Here is an 18,900-nt window from a genome sequence, read left to right as displayed (position 1 = left end):
CATAATAATAATAAAAAGGTGTATGGCATTCACAGAGAATAGTGGACGATTATTCATTACCGCGTAGATGTCCATATCCGTTACCATTAAAATAAATCCGGGGGTCTTCACATGGCCCTCGGAACTTTTGGATGTGATCAACCAACCATTCTGAGAAAAAATATATAATAACAGTGAAAGACGATTAAACAAAAAAAAATCGATGAGGTCCGCAGACAATACTCAGACCTATAATGCGTAGAATTGGAGTTGTTATTATGGGCGATTTGGCCATATGGTGATATGGCTGGGGTTTGTATCGGTTTATGATAATTTAGGAAGCTATTTATTTGATTTATTACCAGGATCATGTTAACAATTTCGTGGGGCCAGGCACTCTTTAGGATATCGACGATTCCATGGCTTCCGGAAAGGAAAAATAGTCGACGTACGCAATTGCAGAATTTACAGAAATGCCGAAAACACCTTAATAACATAATTCTTCAATAATTGTAGAATTATTGAAAGAAAAAATCCAGACTTCTTGAAAAAATATGTTCATGATTATTATAAAATATGAAAACAATGAGTTCATATAAAAAATTAAAACAATAAAATTTCATAGTAACTTTTAAATTTTCCGTAACTTTTGGTAAAAATAATTTGATGATAATTTGAAAATAATCTGATTTTTTCTTTTTCAGAATTGGTGAAAGAAATTGTTTTGACATTGATATAAATTCAGACTTAAGGAACGAAATAACGAAATTTCAAAATAAATAAAAGTCTTCAATAGTTTATGAGCCCTGCCCCATTGTGTTTAAGCCCCATAAGCCTAACCATTAAGACTCAACTGTATATAGCACTGAGTTATTTCGAATTTTTTCATACCACACACATACACATATATTAAAATTCTAAATACTGCAGGTATGAGTTGAGTGAACCCCGGATTTACAGAAAGTTTTTATTTGTTCTTAAAGGCCAAAAAAGAAAGGGTTGAAGACCTCTCAATCAAATAAACATTTTTTAACAAAGAAGCAATGCAAGAATCAATATAAATCGATCTTTCCTTAAAGGAAACCGTCATGTGTCTAAGCTATTAATTTCAGATATCATACTTTGGTGATAATCGATATTATAAAGAAAAATTATGTTTTGCGAGCAGATTTCGATGTAATCTTCATAAATCACAAATCTCTTCCTTTGATTTAAAACACTCTATCCCCCCCCCCCATAGACCGTAACGAAAGCAATTTAAATGCATAATCTAAATTTATTATTATGCATTCTTTCCTTCCATAGCAATATAGAATTTTAAATTCAAAAACCGATTTGTTTTCTCCCCTTCGAACCAAAGAACAATGAGTTCAATTTTTTTTCTTTTCTAACGGTATATTCTTCACAGAATATCCGAGAGATTTTTAATGGAAAATTCATGAGAGCATTTTTTCTTGATTCATGTAAATCTAGAGAACATTCGCGTTATACAAAATCGAACCATATAACGGTTCCCTTTGAATATCTTAAAAGCTTTTCGAATTCTCTAAGGTGGTAGACGGAAACGCGTATTGAACTAAAACGCCGAAATATGTTCAATTTTGGATCTTTTTACTCCTAATTTTCATTCTCGTAGAGAGGTTTCAGATTCTGTGCTGTCTAAAATTGCTTATTTTCGAGTCATTTTCTTTAGTACGAAAACTTTTTGAACATTAAAAGCAATTTATAATGCAAAATCTAGAGTGCCACTATTTTTAAAATAAAAATATTTGCAAGAAAAATGGATTATAGTCATGTAATTATGTCAACAAATCCTATTGTTTTCCACTTCGATAAGATTTTTTTTTACTGTTTTTATTGGCACTCTTCCAGTGATTTGATGAAGTGATTCGGTGTATTTTATAGATCCTCCATTGAGTCCAATGATGAAAATTATTTCGACATCACACTTCAGTGTCGAAGTCCAATGGGCGTTGAAGGAAGAAGATGTCAGTCCAGTCACAAGTTAGTGTTTGTATTTATTTCTGTGTTTTTACATGTGTTTCAAGTTGAGAAAGACAATTTTTTTTTCAATTCATGACATTTGTTTTCTCGTTTTAGGAATATTTATTCACTGTAGCATAACTTTTGAAAATTTTGTAATAATTATTCAATGTCATAAAAAATGAGATTCGAATTCGAAGTCACAACTTCATTGGAAAAATGACTTTTATTAACTGACCTAACTACGAGTTCTTAAGAGAAAGGAGTTATAGGAAAATTTCTGACACCATGTGATAATAAAAACTTCATTTTCTGGTATCCGATTCCTTAAGAATAAAAAAATAAAAATTGGAAATTCAATGCTTGTTTACATTAGATTTATTCTGCGTAGCAACAAATGCGTGACTAAAACAAACTTAAAATAAATGCATTACATTCATAATATTATACACAAATAATTCATAATATTATACACAAATAATTCATAATATTATACACAAATAATTCATAATATTATACACAAATAATTCATAATATTATACACAAATAATTTATCAATTCATAAAATTCATTTGAAATGTCTCATGAAAATGCTCAATTACATTTGCAATCTCGCATACCCAAGATGGGATCAATTCTACCTCAGATTTGCATTATTTTTTTTGTTTCGCTATTACTATTATGTTTTATAATTTTCAAAATCTGTGAAGTCATAAAAATGGTACTGTATTTTTGTGTCTTTTTCACTGTTCATTGTTAATATTTCTGAAGATATGGTCGCATATAATACTTTCATCATTTAGAAATGAATAAAACAAGAGGATATATGTTGAAAATCTATAAGAAAAAATATGTTGTACAATTTCTCGAAGTAGTAAAATTCGCATGTGCGAATTACATGCAGGAAATTACTGCACATATCAATTTATTCTTTTTTATTTGGGTATGAAATTGACCATTTTTTTTCGATTATGAAGCAAACATTTCAATCATAATTACATAGAGTTGGTAAAATCCATTTTTTAGTTTGATATGTATTAAATGAGATTTCAAAACCATTCTTCGCGTGCCTTCAACTGATCGAAACTTGGTTATTTTACACATTGAGATGATAAGTTTAAATGTTCTATGTCTTCTTTTTACATGATTTTGTTTTTACCTTAACATCATTTTTTCCCGAAAAATCTACTTCCTACTGTACGATTCATTCAAATATATTTCCAGGTTTCCGCTTGTATTATAAACGTGAATTGGGGGCATGGCAGGAGACTACGGTACACGCTCAGCAAAGGGAATACAAATTCCACCGTTTGCGATGTGGCACGAAATACCATTTCTATGTGACTGCCATAAATGATGTAGGTGAGGGTTCACCGAGTGAGACTCTTTCAACCAAGACACTCGGGGTAGGTACGTATTTGGTCAAGTTTTCTTTTATGTGCAAACATTGCAATTAATTCTGTAATTTTTCCTGGAATTTCTAACACTGAAAATTTCAAATTTCGAAACATGAAAACCTAATATGACTATGTAGATTTGTAAAAGATAAGTATATTTGTACTTTATGTATGAAACTGCATGTACAGGGTCATTCAATTTGTTTGTTTTCACTTTATTAGCGTTTGTCACACATTATTGGATAGGAGTTTCGTATTTTCCAGGGGAAAAAAAGAAAACCTACTTGTTATTTGAGTGGTTTGTAGACACAATACGATTAACCTGGCCTTTCATTTGTATTCGTTTTACCAACGAATAAAATCCAGGGCCCCAACCAATTACCCGGGACACCAATTTGCATACTTTTAGTGGGGCCCTACACTGGCTTTACCTCGGGCTTCCGCTGTTGCAAATTCTGCAACAGCAAAGAATGAGATTCATCCAGGGCCCCCCATAGTGAAACCTGTAAATATGGGGCCCCTGACTTGGAAGCTTGTCGGTCATCCCCCGCTGCGAGTGCCATGAAAAATTTTCATTTGTATTCGTTTTACCAACGAATATAGTCCCGGCCCACCCACTTAACTACCCGTGACCGAATTCGAAAATTTTATGGGGCCCCCAGACTGGATATATCTTGGGGTTCCGCAATCGCAAATTTTTCAACGTTAAAGCAGCAAGAAAACAATGAGACCTATCAAGGGCCCCTGGAAATGAAAACTTTCAACTTCCCCATAAAGGTATACGTGCAATCCCCCCCCCGGGTACCCGACCCTGTGTGTTTGGAGCACTTGTGTTATATGTATATTTATGCATATACATATCTCTCGGCATGACCCCCCTCCTCCCAAGAGTAGGGCTGACAGGGGCCGGAACAATTCTCATCACTTTTTGACTTTTCACACTATAAATTAACCACAGAGGGACCCCTGAAAAGCTGGTTTGGAGCTCGCCATACAAATTCCGGCCTCGGGGCCCTGCTGTAGGATGTGGGAGCCTCTCGGTACATGCACATAACATGGTCCCGATGGGTCAAATGGTCCCGATATATGCTGGAGTTAAATGAAAACTTGACCCAAAACCGACTTCCGTAACACGAAAACGTCACCCATTTCCGTAACATAAAATCGTCACTAATTTCAGTTGCTTAGAAACAGGCCCTTTTCGAGTTTGTGATTTTATATTATAGAGTAGATAATAAACATAAATCACTAACTTCGGAGAATAAATAAAAAATAGGCCGACGGGGATCCACCATAGATTTTTTTTTCCCGAAAAAAGCCACCGCTAGTCAAAAAAAGGCTAAGAATCGCTGCGTTTAAAGTATTTATGCTGTTGTAGTTGTGCTTGTTTCGTGTTCTTGTAGGTACTGCCATCTGTTTTCAATATTTTAAAGTGAAGATGATAATTGCTTGAATTTTCGTGCTATGTTGGCATCGTATCGAAGGTCTGTCTGCTCTCTCTGGAGAGAGATCTTTTCAGATGTAAGATCGGTTAGCATTCTCGAATTGAAGTTGGAAAACAGCAGAAAACGAACTTCAACCGACCACCCACTGTGCTGACAACGGGATTTGAAACTGAATCCTCGTGATGAGAGTCACACCACCGCACAGTCGGGATAGGTTTACAGAATTTGACAAATTTGTATTTAAGAAATTCGAAGTAGCATGAAAAAAAAAATTGAGAAAATAAATGATAATAAAATAAGCATCGGGTTTAACAACAACAGAAAATTCATTGAACTAATTAGTATTTGACAAAAAGAAAATATATATATATATTACAATACAAACCACTTTCGGAAAACCTGTCATTATTTTCGAAATTTTAACTTATTTCAATTCTTTTGTTTCTCTAATAGAGCAGGTACATCGTAGATGTGGGGAACTTCCGATGAGGAAAATATTTCCCGAAATATTGCTTATTATGCGCTAACATATTTTCAAAAATCATTAAAATTGGTTGAATGCATCTAATGAACGTAAATATTTTTTTATGGTGATGGATTCTTTTCAATGTTTCATACAACGAGATTATTTTTGTGAAAAATTATTCTATAAATACAGGAATTACCAAGATGAAGAAAGTAAGTGAATTTAAATCGTCAAATTTATTTTTTTTATGCGGCTCAACCAATACAAGAAAAACTACAATTAAACCGTGATATGAATTCCACGAGGGCAACTACTGAATCCGTCTGGTTGAAATATTACTCAATTTTTCCTATTTTTTATCCATTACAAAAATGAAAAAAAATTCTAAATTACCTTCAAGATAATCAGCCTAAAAATTATTGAATAATAAACTATGGAAAATTCGTAATTTTTAAAACTATTTCTTATCTTCTACGTCGTGAATTTTTATAGCCATTTTTTTTCCACTCTAAAAATCATGTTTCTTTCTTCTCAGCTCCAGTATCTCCAACTCAACACGTTTTTCTTAGTGTTAACGGTACTCAAGTTCAGCTCAATCTCAGGAAATGGGAGGACGGAGGTTGCCCAATAAGTTTTTTCGTAATTCAGTACAGGAGTGAAGCTGATCACGATTGGACCTTATTATCGGATCACGTTCCGTTACAGCCTGAACCTTACAATATTGAAGAACTGGAAGCTGATACTTGGTATAGACTCCACATCACGGCTCATAACGATGCTGGAGCAACGGAAGCAGAGTATAGTTTCAGTACGAATACAATCAATGAAGGTAAAGAGAAAAATAGTCTGATTTTTTTCAACATATACAGTAGAACTCTGGTTAATTCAAATTTTGGAAAAATTCAACTTTTACGAACTCCCCCTTGAGATATTTTTCTATCTAATTTAATGTTGAAATTTCTTGTTTAATTCGATTTCTTTTTTGTATAATTCGATGTTAGAGGGGAAAAAATCATGATTTTTATGAAATTCTACAAGACTTCAGAATTTGCTTTTTTAGTCCTAGTTGTTAAACAACAATATTTTAAAGATCAATAGAAGTTTGAAAATTCTGTTTTCCTCTACTCTGTTTTTTTTTTTGTTTTTTTTTTGACGAAAACACAAGCACCAACTGATACAAAAGACAAAAACAGTAAAAAAACTGGTACAAAAAGACAGAAACGAAAAAAACATATATAATATACATAGATTAGGAACATTCACTCTGTGATACCAAGGGGCTAGGGTAGGTAGGACAAAAAATAATCTATTGTCCTAACCTATCCATTGTCAATTGGCGCATGGCAACTGCCATTCATTTTCTTTCTTTTTTTTTAAACGCCCATTTCAACATTGTTCAGCTGAAGTGCATCGAGGATGTATACCAGTTAATAGCGATACTGCATTATGTTTTCAAACGTATTAGATGATATGGTTGCCATTCAAAATCTAAATCTTTTTATTGTCAGTAAGCCTACTACTAAACCACACATGCATCTCGTTCACATTCCCTTTGCAACCTTAAACGAATTTAATCTTTAAGAGTAGTATGGAAAGGATCGGAAAGTTCAGATTGAAATACGTTAAGAAAAGTATATTTCCTTGATAGCATAACAATGATGAGCGAAATTTGGGGAACAGTTTCATAACGGATGACCATGAACTGTTTCCGTAAATCAGGCTTTGAGCAAGGTCAAGAAATTCTGCAGTGATGCTGATTCCAGAACAGTGGAATAATGTAGCAGATATAAGATCAATTATACTATAATTACAAATTATTAAAATTTGGGAAACAGTTTCGTAACTAATAATTAAATTTTAATAAATGATAATTATTATTTTCTATGTGAATGTTGATGATGAAGTTGAAATTTGAAGTCATTTTATTGATCCAAGATAGAGGAATTCAAATATTTTTAATAACAAAAACTTATTTCCAGTGACTTTGGACTTCAAATTAACCAAGTTTGACTGTGATAAGTTATCTTCTTTTATTAACAGAAAAATAAACTGATTATTACTCTATACATTTCAACCAATTTTTCCCAGAAAAGGTCATTACGTACATGCTAAATCTTAAGATGAAAAAGAAAACAAGCAAACACATATTTCGCGAATATGTCAATACAGAAAATCACAATACAGAAATTATTAGGTGTTTTCAATCTTCCCGCAGAACATGTTCCCATATCACCAGTGGTAAAACGCACAGGATCCTTCATCGCAAACTTGGCAATCATTGCACCTGTAGCTGTAACGATCATTATAATAATTTCCGTCCTCATTGTGGTGATAGCACTCAGCCAGAAGAGAGGAAACTCCAATCAGCAATATGAAGGTAATATATAATATCATGTCATTTATATACCATTTCTTAACCTATTTTTTGCTTAACTTTCACTAGATAGCATAAATGGCTATTTGGTAGCGTATATATCATTTCTATGGATATTCTCATGTTTTCTTTGAGGAAAAAATATAAATTTCGTTATTTCGATGCTTTATAAATGTGGGTGCAATAAATTGATTACATGAACTGAATTCATAATTGCGTGAAATGATCTGGATTATGAAATTCATTTTTATGAGGTTGCGCATGAAAAATGTCATATATTTGTAGAACATTACAAAAATTTTTAACTGAAAAAAAATTATAAATTTTATGAATGATTTTATATAATTGTAAAAGTGCTTTCAAGATCTTTTTCATTGGCTTTTCTTAATCAACATTATGCAAAATTTTTTTCAAAAACCATCAAAGTTTACACATATTTATGCTATTAAAACTCTTTGGAATTATAGTCGGCTCCGCTACATCGGATAACGAATACCCCAATCGATCAGTTAAAATCCTCCGGCACCAAAATTTCTCCAGAAGAGACAATGTTGAAGTTCCCTTCAACGATAACATGATAATTCACGACTTTTCCCCGCTTAATGGAATATTACGCTTCTTACGTCGACTGAAAACACACATCAACCACTCTACATATAATGTTTTTATTGAATGAAACATTTGAAACTGACGGAAAATGTGTTACTATATTAAGATAAATACATTTCAGAGAAGGTACTAGCCTCCAAGTACTTTCGGGTTGCCTTCAAAGTACAATACGTTGTTGTCAACACTACATTTAATTATTTTATTTTTGTTCACAGTTCACAGCCAATAGAGGGTGCTAACTTTACTGAAGAAAGTAAATATCTTAGGTATTGTAATCAATTGAAATTAAATATAATTTTCATTTTATTTTTGATGTCTGATTTATTCGGAAGCTTTATTAATATTGATCCTTCATCAGTTTTTTTTTCTGAATATACAAACTATTCTAACGTGGCAAAATAACGATTGAATTTCTCCCCCGTATAATCGGATATGTTGTGCTGGAACCTTTGATATCCGATTAAGCGGAACCGACTGTATTTCAATAAGAAATCTTCTCGCATTAAAAAATATAATGCAACAAGCAACACCACACGAAAAGTTCCAAGAGGTTTGAACAAGTAATGTTTTAAAACCTGTTTTCCGTGTCTAATAAAAACATACACATTATTTAGGACAGTGATGGATAAACTTTTTCAGTCCGCGGGAGAGATATGTGGTACTTGTATGCACAGTGTGACCATATGCTCTGTATTTTACGGGGCATTTCCGTAATTTGAGCGTCCAAACCTTTTAAAAAAATTCCTGTTTTCTCTATTTTTTTCAATGATACTTGAACTTTCGAAATCAATAATTACAATTTTTCACGGCTTAGTCATAATTACATCGCAATATAATTTATATCATAATTAATGTTCGTCATATATACAAACCTATTCATCTCACATATTCGTCAAATGTATACGTTTTGTTTGGTGAATTATAAATTTTCACCCATTGCGTCTTGTGGAAGCTCCCTACTTCCCGATATTGACGATTTTTAAGCAATTTTAGCCATAGGGGCCAACTTTACTTGCCTTTGGCAATTTTTATGCATGTTGTTAATTGGTAACTTTACTTGTCTGACAATTTTTGGACTATAATTGGCAACTTTGCTTTCCTTTGGATTTTTTTTTTGGATGTTTTCAGCAACTTCACTTGCATTTGAGAAATTTTTGATATCTCGTATGGATTCCGATTTTCTGTTTCCCATAGTTCCGTGAAGGAAATATAGTAAGCTTACGCATTTATTGTGTTTTTGAATTGATACTTTGCTACCTGAACACCTTTGGTGGGCCGGCCGAATTGAATCCCTTGGCGTCGTAGTTTGCCCACCATTAGTTTAAAAAAAAAAAAGAGTTCGATGGAATGTCTTATCACAACAATTGCACGCCAGTACTATGTATTAAAATAAATCAGAAACACAGTTACATTTATAGTTTTATCAATAAAACATCATGTTAAATGTTGAAATACCTTTGACATTTTTTCTCAGAAACTGAATTTTCTCTTCGTACCAAAACCTATTTTCCTAAGGATTACTACTTAATCAATTACTTTGTCCGAGACGAACAAAGACCGAAAAAGACAACGTGCAGTAGACAAATAAATTTGTTATTAGAATTATTTATTATCTGCCTATTGCGTTGGTTTTCAGTTTTCATCTAGATTCGTACTGTACACACCTATCAATATACAGCAGGTTACAGCGACAAAACCAAAACCTCGAAAAATGAAACACATCTACTACAATGACTGTGTTGTATTTTTTACGGAAACTATCTATAAAGATAACAAAAAAAAAATGGGGAGTCTATCGTCTTTATTCGAACATAGATGCAGATAACATACGGAAAGAGCTGAATACCGAAGCAGTTCCGATGGCCGAATACGAGATGAAACAAGAAGGATCTTACGTTCATGCCAAAGATTCATTATACTATCCATCTCCGTACGCGACAAGCCGAGTGCCTCCAGCCTCGTTGGAAGAGAGGAGTTCCGAAGATAGCAGCACCGAGGGAAGATCCACTCTTCAACAACACATCGAAAGAGTATACGACGTGCCATTCGCCGTGAAGAAACAGGTGACATTTATCAACGTCTTACTGCATATCTCTTCAGACGCATCGATATTTTTCAAAAATAAAATATATTAGATCCCTTCAGGTTACATAAAAAATAAAGGCATCAGTTGAAACAACGTAAAGGATAGGCTACTGTACAAAGTTAAATTATATTTCGAATCTTTTTATATGCATTTTTTTAATTGTTTAAACGACATTGACGCCTCCTTAAAGCCTCTTCTGTAAATTGTTATTTTATATTGTTAATTTCTCAATGAAACACTTTTTTCCTTGCCCCACGTGCTGAAAATCGGAAGAATACCGAATTAATTTTTAAAAAAAAGGTGTGGGACATTTTGCGGGGAATTTAGTGATTTCTGTTCTGTATCGCTGAAAGGACAAATCTTACTTTTGTGTGCATATGTCACATTTTAAATTTTGATAGTCTAGATTTACGTATGTGTATTAGAATCAATTTTTAACTCGGGTATCCTTAAAGCAAGAGATTTTCAGGCAAATCATTGTGAAAAAAAAAAAAAAAACTTTAAAACTCGGAGTGTAAATTTTCTTTTTTTTTTATGAATGGTAGCAGAAAGAAGTCATTTTTCAGTCCATATAATTCTTGGGCCCATTTATGAAACTGTATCTATCAGTCTTCAATCTTTTAATTCTTCTCGACATTTTAAGATCAGACATCACGTTTTCTCTGAGAGCAGGCTTTTCGCCCCCTAAATGCCCAGCAATCATGCCGTCTTCTCCCTTTCAGAAAAAAATATTGATTTACCTGCGCAAATGAATAATCAAAACAGTTTCGACTGTTAGGCTAACGTGAGAAAAATGCAAATTTCTTGCCCCCAACGTCAGAAAACACGAGTGTCTACTTTTTCCCAGGTTTTGACTTTTTCTAAAATTTCAAAATTTTTTATTTAATGCAGCACTCGTCAAAATTATTTGCAGTGGAAAATGTTTAGTTCCACTACTAGTTGAAAACCTAAAATTTTCATGCATCTACAAGCACAAGTTTTCAAGATATAGCTGTTTTTCGGTTGTCCTTAAACTTTTTTCCAGCATCTTACAGGACTAAAAATAGCTTTCATGAAATCAGACGCTAAAATATATAATATGGCCTTTTTTTTATTAAAGTTAATAAAATTTCTTTGCAAGCCAAGAATAATTTAATTACCTAATCATTCATACCTCTGTTATGGTCATACATAAACTATGAAAATGACATGATAATACCAATATGTATGTGTATCATCTGTCATTGCTATGTTATAAACTTCTGCGATGACAGAAAAATTTTCATATCGATTTTTATACATATTGTTGTTACTAGATTCTTTCTATTCTTTCCACTATTCATAATTAAAGTTTGTTTTATGTTTGTTATTCTATAGCAGTCCGGTAAACAGAGCTTGGAAATCAAGGAGCAGGACGGAAATGTCCAGCACGTGTATAGTTTCCCAAGTGAGCATTATTCTTATTAAATGATGAAAATTTATTTTTTTGCAGAATTCATCCACCTCGTGCTGCCATCTAGTGTTTCAATCGAGAGACTCGGAACCCTTTTCTCTCTCTCTCTCTCTCTCTCTCTAAAATGTTTCTCTTTTCACTTCAACTGTAGATACAGTACTACTACCAGATAATCAAATAAGCTTGTGATAAATAATTCATATATAATTGTTACAACGATATGACGATATGGATAATTATCGAGGCAAAGGTATGAATTGTAAATGTATTTTCGAAAAAAAAAATCCTCACCGTCGAAAACGACGTAGCGTTTGTTAAAGATGTATAGAACAGTATTCTTCAATCAACCAGTGCTAGTCTGTGAAGCATTTTCCCAATTTTATAGAAACACTAAATAATTGAGGAGTGGTATTATTGTGGGGTGAGAAGGATCCTTTAAAATTTCTGTTTATGTGAGAAAAAAATGTCCATCCGTGTCTGCAACACAAACCAATCAGAGGAGTCCAATGGAAGCAACAAAGACACGCAAACACACACACACACACACACACACACACACATATATATATATATATTTTTTTACAAAAAAGCAGCTCACGTTCAGTCACTTAAAATTGAAATTTGACTTATCAAAATTAGCTCCAAAAATTCTGCGGCAATCATAAAAAAATAACAGATAATGCCACTCATACAATTTACGCCTTTGTGCAGAAAGTAAACTATTTTTAGAAATATCATACTCATATATTCATTTTCATGCTGCAAATCAGCTTAACACCAGCATGCAATTTTACTTGGAGAATTATAACAAATGATCTTGGTTTTATTTCATAGATGGCAGCAGAGCAACGGTGTTTCTTGCATGCATAATAAGTATTCGTATTCGGCACACGAGAAATGATAACTGAAATTAAAGCGATAGCAACCGGTAGAAAGTTACATCATATCTTGAATGCTAATTTCAACACTGTGCACTGCGGACCAATCTTATTTCCAGAATTAGAAGAGATTAATATGCTTTTATTTGATGGATTGCAGCAAGGGTTCCAACGATTTTTGTCTCGTATTGATACTGTAATACAACAGGATGTTATTGTTACACACTGGGACACCTGTTGCCATCTACAAAAAATAAAAAGACATCGCAAAATATACGATTACCCGTTAGTTTCGACGATATTAATATTCGGCACATAAAAAAGATGAAATAGTTGTGTGTTTCATAACAGCATTATAATACAGTCCGTCTCAAAAGTTTAGACAATAAATTTTTAGCTGCACCATGGATACCGTTTCAAATTTTGATTTAATTATTTTTCCCCTTGTGATCAGAATGCAAAAACCTACTTTAAACTTTCATCACTGTCTAGGAAAATAAATTTGGTATTTTTCAAACTGAAAATTTTGAAAACTAGCTGTGTGTGTGTGCGGCAGAAAAAGTTATAAAAACTTCCGTCTCAAAACTTAGAAAACTGCCGGATTATATGCAAATTTCGTAGATTGTGTCTATATGGCGTATCAGAAACGCGATAGTAAAAAAAAATGTGTATCGGTATTAGATCAAAAATTGCCGAAATCGTCGCATATTTTGTACGAGGAAATCCTTCGAATACTTCCTTTGAAAGCAAAAAGGAAGGATGCAAAAGGCATTTTTATTGCTGTGAGCAGGTCGAAATGAAGTGTCTGACGAGCATTTACCCAACGTGTGTCCCAAAAGCCAAAACCTGCTTGTGGTAGGAAACGCAGTGCAAGTTGACGCAAACCAAAACCATTGGAAGATTGGCTTCAACGAAAAAAATAAGACCATACAAGAAAATTATCCATTCTTGTGAGAAAATTTTAATAGATAAAACAGCTCATAGACAGATCAGAGAAGCTTGTATTTCATTCATAAAAGAGTGGTTAAAAACTTGCCAGTCACAAGGACGCACCAAAGGGAGGTAGAGAAGAGGGACTAAAATGGGCACGAAATCATGTTTTATGGCGACATATAGCTTGGTATCATATTAAGTGGGGCAAAAAAAAAAAGTGGAGCGCTCGCATGTTCCGGACGAACATGTAAGGAGAAGACAGTAAAGTGGAGCTTTGATAATGGCAGGGGCAGCATTTGCTTCTAATGCTCATGTCTCCTTAATTTTTGAAATTGATCGTCTAAATTGTCATGCTTAAAGAAGATCCTCGAGAACAATTGCTACTGATTCGAGAAGATAAAGTTGGATCAAACTTGACATTGTCATTACGAACCATGTCAAATGATTACAAACCATGTCATAAGATTATTGATCAGTTCATTTTCCGAATCATCTGCATGCAAAATATCTGATTAATATTGAAATATTGATTACACAATTGAAATCACAGCATGGTATCCAGAAGAAATATTTTCTAGTTATTAATTAAAGAGACATTGTTTCTCATTTACTCAGAATAACTGATGGAAAATGTGAACGCTCACACAATACCGTTATCGTAAGCTTCGAAATTACATCATATAATGTATAGAAATATTTTCTACATTGCATTGTCGCGCATAATGCTCAAACCAGCAATATAAGTAAACTTGTTTAAATCATTAATTTTATTATGCAATTTTTAAAAAAAAAATCATCTAAGAAAAATTTTAATTCCTTAATCATGTATTAAACAGACCGATCATCTGCAACTCATCACACTCAATCTGGATCATCACCGAAAAACTCCGGTTCAGGACCTCGTCGTTGGTCTTCAGGAACCAGTGATGGTTACATACCAGATACAAGGAGCCGTCCTCGGTCATCAGAAACAACAACGTCGCGATGGCATTCGAACTCCAAACAGGGTATTTCAAATAAATTTAATAAATAAATTAATAATTTAATTTAATAAATTTAACATATTAACAGATTTCTCTCAATAAAAAAAAGGTTAATTTTATTTTATATTTAATTTATTAAATGTATTTATTTTCTTCTTAGGGTCATCCAGAGTCATAATCCTCGATGCACCTTTCGTATATACTGACAGAGGAAGTTAAACGAACGAAAATAATCCGGAAGCATTCCGGAAACGGAAATTTATAGGACTTCCGTATTGGAGTTCACTAAAGGTGATATTATATCGTTAATATCTTTTTGAGCACAAACTATATTTTTATTTATTATCTTCGTTAAATAACATTGATTTTTTTTGAAATATTGTAGATCAAATCGGGTCAAACACATAAGGCACATATATCAAGTTGTCCAGTAGAAGTATATCCACGTCATACTTCTGTCATACGAATCTTGGTGCTGAACCAGGATATGTAAAGGACTATTGTAGCATAAGTATCGAGTATCGTGCTATGATCAAAATATACGTATACTGTATTTAAGCTGGAGGAAAGTGCCTGCACGGTGTAAAACGAATTGTAAAACTTCATGCTGATCGAATTATGTCTGAAAGAACAGGGAGTAAATTTGATAGTGCCTGGTTGTTGTAACACAAAACCATGGATGGTCTATTGTATCTCGGTCGAGTGGAAAGTATTGTATTATATTCCGAATAAAGTTCTTATGATTCTTGTTACTGAATTTTTTTCTTCGAAAATAGTTACAAAAAAAAACACAATACAGTTAACCCATACCCTTGGTTTACGAACGTCTCGGTTTGCGGACAAAAATAAATGATTCAATTTACAAACATGCAAACCAGAAAAAACTAAAAAAATGGAAAACAGAGAAATAGAGATTTTTTTGTCGATGCGGCTCGTGACAATATGAAAATAAATTATGAAATTGAAATTAATAATTCATAAGGTGTTAAATTAAATTTGTGATCATTATTTCAGGTATTATCGTTCCAACAACGGAAAAATGCTTGTCTTCATTAATATTAGTACCGAAAATAATTTAACATAATTTATTATGTTATCAGCACCATATTGAATTTTCAAACACACAAGTTACTCATGAAAATGACACATGGGGAACGTTTTTCCTATTTTTTACGCCACCTCGTTTGGCAAATTGCCTATTTCGCCAAAATAATAATTGAATTTGGGAACAAATTTTTTATTCGTGAAATTAAAATTATGAATAAATTTGATGGAATAATTTGCAGAAGACTAATTTTTGAGGCATTACATCAGGCTAGCCACGCAACCACGACTAAAATCCCCGTGTTTTGCCATATTATATATGTGCTTATGACGTGTACAAAAATTTTCACGTTTTCCTGTTCTCTCTCATTTTACTGGTGCTCCAATACATGATGCTGTAGCTGACCTTTATGATCGCACTTAAACAGAAAAAAGTTGGTCACCCCTGCTTTATGGTAACTTTTTCTCAGATACTTTATTAGTAACCCTGAAAGTCGAAACTGCTTTTATTTCTTTATCCTAGAATTTTTTTCCGCTTTTTCCCTCCTTCAACTAAGAAAGTATACAGTTTCAAGTACTGCAGCCGAAACTCGGTTTGAATAAACCATGCATACTACCACAATCGGAAACACACACGGACTATGTTTGCATACTTATTGTGGACAACCTGATCCTTTATGCGTTATAGGACTCTGATTTGAATACTTCCTGATTTCTTTCCGCGCAGAATAACCAACCGCTCTGTGAACAAATATCCAAACTAATTTATTTTATTATACCAAAAGAAATAATTCCTAAGTGAGAATATTTCTTCTCTCCAAAAAACAAATTCAAATATACCAATTCCTTAAATCTTTATGAATTTTTTAACTATTTCTCCGAATTTGTGAGATACCCTGTAGTTCATACTAGATGCTATGCACTTTGATTTCTCTCTGATAGTGGATAAATACATTTTTGAAATTTCAAATCAAATTCATTCATTTTCATTCATACAGAGAGATTTAACATTAAATTTTTTAAAACATATTTACCATCCAGGGGCTATGATGTCTGCGCGGATGATTGGAAATTTACATGATAGTTAATGAATAAAATAAGACATGAACAGAAACATTAAAAAAATACAGATATACAATATAATCGAAACAAAATTATCAATGTCAAATAAAAAACCAACTGATAAAAATAATACTCGGTAATGTAAAAAACATTAGTAGCTTTTGCAAGAGACGTAAAAGGCAATATTACAGGTGGTCAGCAAATGTTGCTAGGTTTGACTACGCCTAGTCAGCCCACCACTCGTACACCTAGCCAAATCTTGAAATTCATCTTGTATACTCACCTTAAGCAGTAAAATTATTCTTGTATTCCACGGAAAAACATACACACACAACGCAAAAAAACACAAAATTCTTAATGCTGGACAAATGTAAAATAAACAAAGCATTGTTAGTAATAAATTTGTAGGAAAAAAAGAAACAATTCAGAACGAATCGATGAAAGCTTGAACGGAAACCTTAATTTCAATTAAAAAGACGTAGTCAACAATTTCTTTTAGAATTCATTGAAAAAAATAATAACAATAGCACAAATTTTCATGTAATTTACCAGGAAAAAAAGGATCAAAATGATAGGTTACATAAAAATTACATGCTAAAAGGTCTTTTTGCTTTCATTTTTTTAAAATTCCAGATGCATTTAAAATTCTGTTTTTCCAACCGAATAATGCTGCCATCTACACATTACGCGATGAACAAACATATCATTCTATTAGATATTGATTTCTATGAATAAAAAATACTTTTCACAAAATATATTTTTCACAAAATTCATTGAAAGTATTCGAAAATAATACTTTTTAAGAGAAACTTTCTTATGTTTTGTTGTTTAAAAGGCTGTATAAGGCAACATATGTTTTGTGTAATAACCAGTTTTGTTACTGGCTGAGTTTCATTTTCAAGAAGAATTTTAACCGTCTTCTTAACTCATATCAGTGAGGATCCGATTTCAACAAGAGCACGTGGGGCATTTGCTGAGATCCCATAGAATGCATGATTTGAGCGGCTCCAAAATTTATATGACATACATTCACTGACTCACCAGCTGTGAACATCGTCGTTGGGACCCCACATCCTACAGCAGGACCCCTATTCTATGATCTTTCGCGAGCTCCCGGACAGACTTTCCACTGGCCCTTCTATAGTTAATTTATAGCGTGAAAAAGCAAAAATGATGAGTATTGTCCCGGACGCTAGGACTAGAGCCCCGTCAGCCCCGCCCTCCCGGGGGCCATGATTGAGAGCGAGTGTAAGAAAATGAAAATAATTTGTGACTCACTTTCATAACTAGTTTTTTTATTCGTGACTATCTAGTATACCACTTGTTTAAAATCAGTTTTCGCCCCCCCCCCTCTCTTCCCCAATCTGATGATTCTCAGAACTAAAAAAATTTAAGAAATAGGGTTGGCAAGTGATAAATATTGTTTCAAAGAATATTTTGATTTTGTATGGTAAATGTCACCATCGATCGGGTATGTTCTTTGGCAATGCCATTTAGTTCGATTTCAAAATTTTGGTCGGATATATCAACTACATTTTCCGTTTTCATAAAAGTTGTTTTGTGAAGGAAAAAATTTTAGAATTTTTTTTTTTTTTTTTTTTTTTTTTTGTCTTCCGACATGCATAACACAACGAGAAGCAACTCTGCTATATTTGGATTAAAACAAAATTAATGACGCTCACTATATAAGACCAGTGTGTGTGTGTGTGGTTCTTAACCTTTTTTCCTTTCCCGCACCCACAGTGCAATGTGAGGTACTTTCCCGCACCCACTTGGATAATGCGCTTTTATCTATCAGAAAATTTCTTATTGTTTCTGTAATTAATTACATTAATTATCCACATTGATTAATTTCTATAAATTCTTTTGTTTATTGTTTAACGCCATTTTCGGGTATAGCTGATATTTTATTTTATTTTTTTGAAAATTAATTAAAAACGAAACTAGAAAAGAGTTACTATTATTTTAACATTTCTTTTTTTTTTTTTTTTGAAATTTTAGAGAAATAAAAGATTCATTGAATTCACTTATTGGACCCAGCGGCAACACCTATAAATTAATTTTCCTTTCACACTTGACTAAATTTTTTGACGTTTTCACTGATTCATGTGATCAAGATAGTCGCTAACTTGCTAATAACACGAAGTACGAACTTACACAGACGGCAAAATATTTTGCGTAAAGTATGGTGTTTTTCCACAACAAAAATCGAAAACAAGTACGATTGAT

General features: G+C 33.0%; 1 protein-coding gene across 3 annotated transcripts in view; it reads left to right on the top strand.

Annotated features, from left to right (window-relative positions):
* The window catches only part of LOC149078969 (cell adhesion molecule Dscam1-like), a 134,044-nt gene extending 118,722 nt beyond the window's left edge, over nucleotides 1-15,322 (top strand). Inside the window, exons 20-28 of one of the 3 annotated variants that reach the window (XM_089241202.1) lie at nucleotides 1,885-1,983; nucleotides 3,187-3,372; nucleotides 5,806-6,099; nucleotides 7,486-7,647; nucleotides 10,069-10,316; nucleotides 11,699-11,765; nucleotides 14,419-14,589; nucleotides 14,726-14,856; nucleotides 14,951-15,322. In XM_089241202.1, coding sequence (XP_089097328.1) covers nucleotides 1,885-1,983; nucleotides 3,187-3,372; nucleotides 5,806-6,099; nucleotides 7,486-7,647; nucleotides 10,069-10,316; nucleotides 11,699-11,765; nucleotides 14,419-14,589; nucleotides 14,726-14,784 — 1,286 coding nt within the window. In that variant the 3' untranslated portion in view covers nucleotides 14,785-14,856; nucleotides 14,951-15,322. Of the gene's footprint in view, nucleotides 1-1,884; nucleotides 1,984-3,186; nucleotides 3,373-5,805; nucleotides 6,100-7,485; nucleotides 7,648-10,068; nucleotides 10,317-11,695; nucleotides 11,766-14,418; nucleotides 14,590-14,725; nucleotides 14,857-14,950 lie in introns of those variants that run through there. The other 2 variants (XM_089241201.1, XM_089241203.1) reach the window with 2 other exon arrangements.
* The last annotated feature ends 3,578 nt before the right edge of the window (nucleotides 15,323-18,900 follow it).

Source organism: Pholcus phalangioides, unplaced genomic scaffold (assembly GCF_987345545.1).
Source record: "Pholcus phalangioides strain wild (caught in Gottingen) unplaced genomic scaffold, Ppha-v1.0 ptg000013l_1, whole genome shotgun sequence".
Lineage (NCBI taxonomy): Eukaryota > Metazoa > Arthropoda > Arachnida > Araneae > Pholcidae > Pholcus > Pholcus phalangioides.
The sequence above is the reverse complement of the archived record's forward strand: the minus strand, read 5'-3'. Positions and strand labels throughout refer to the sequence as shown.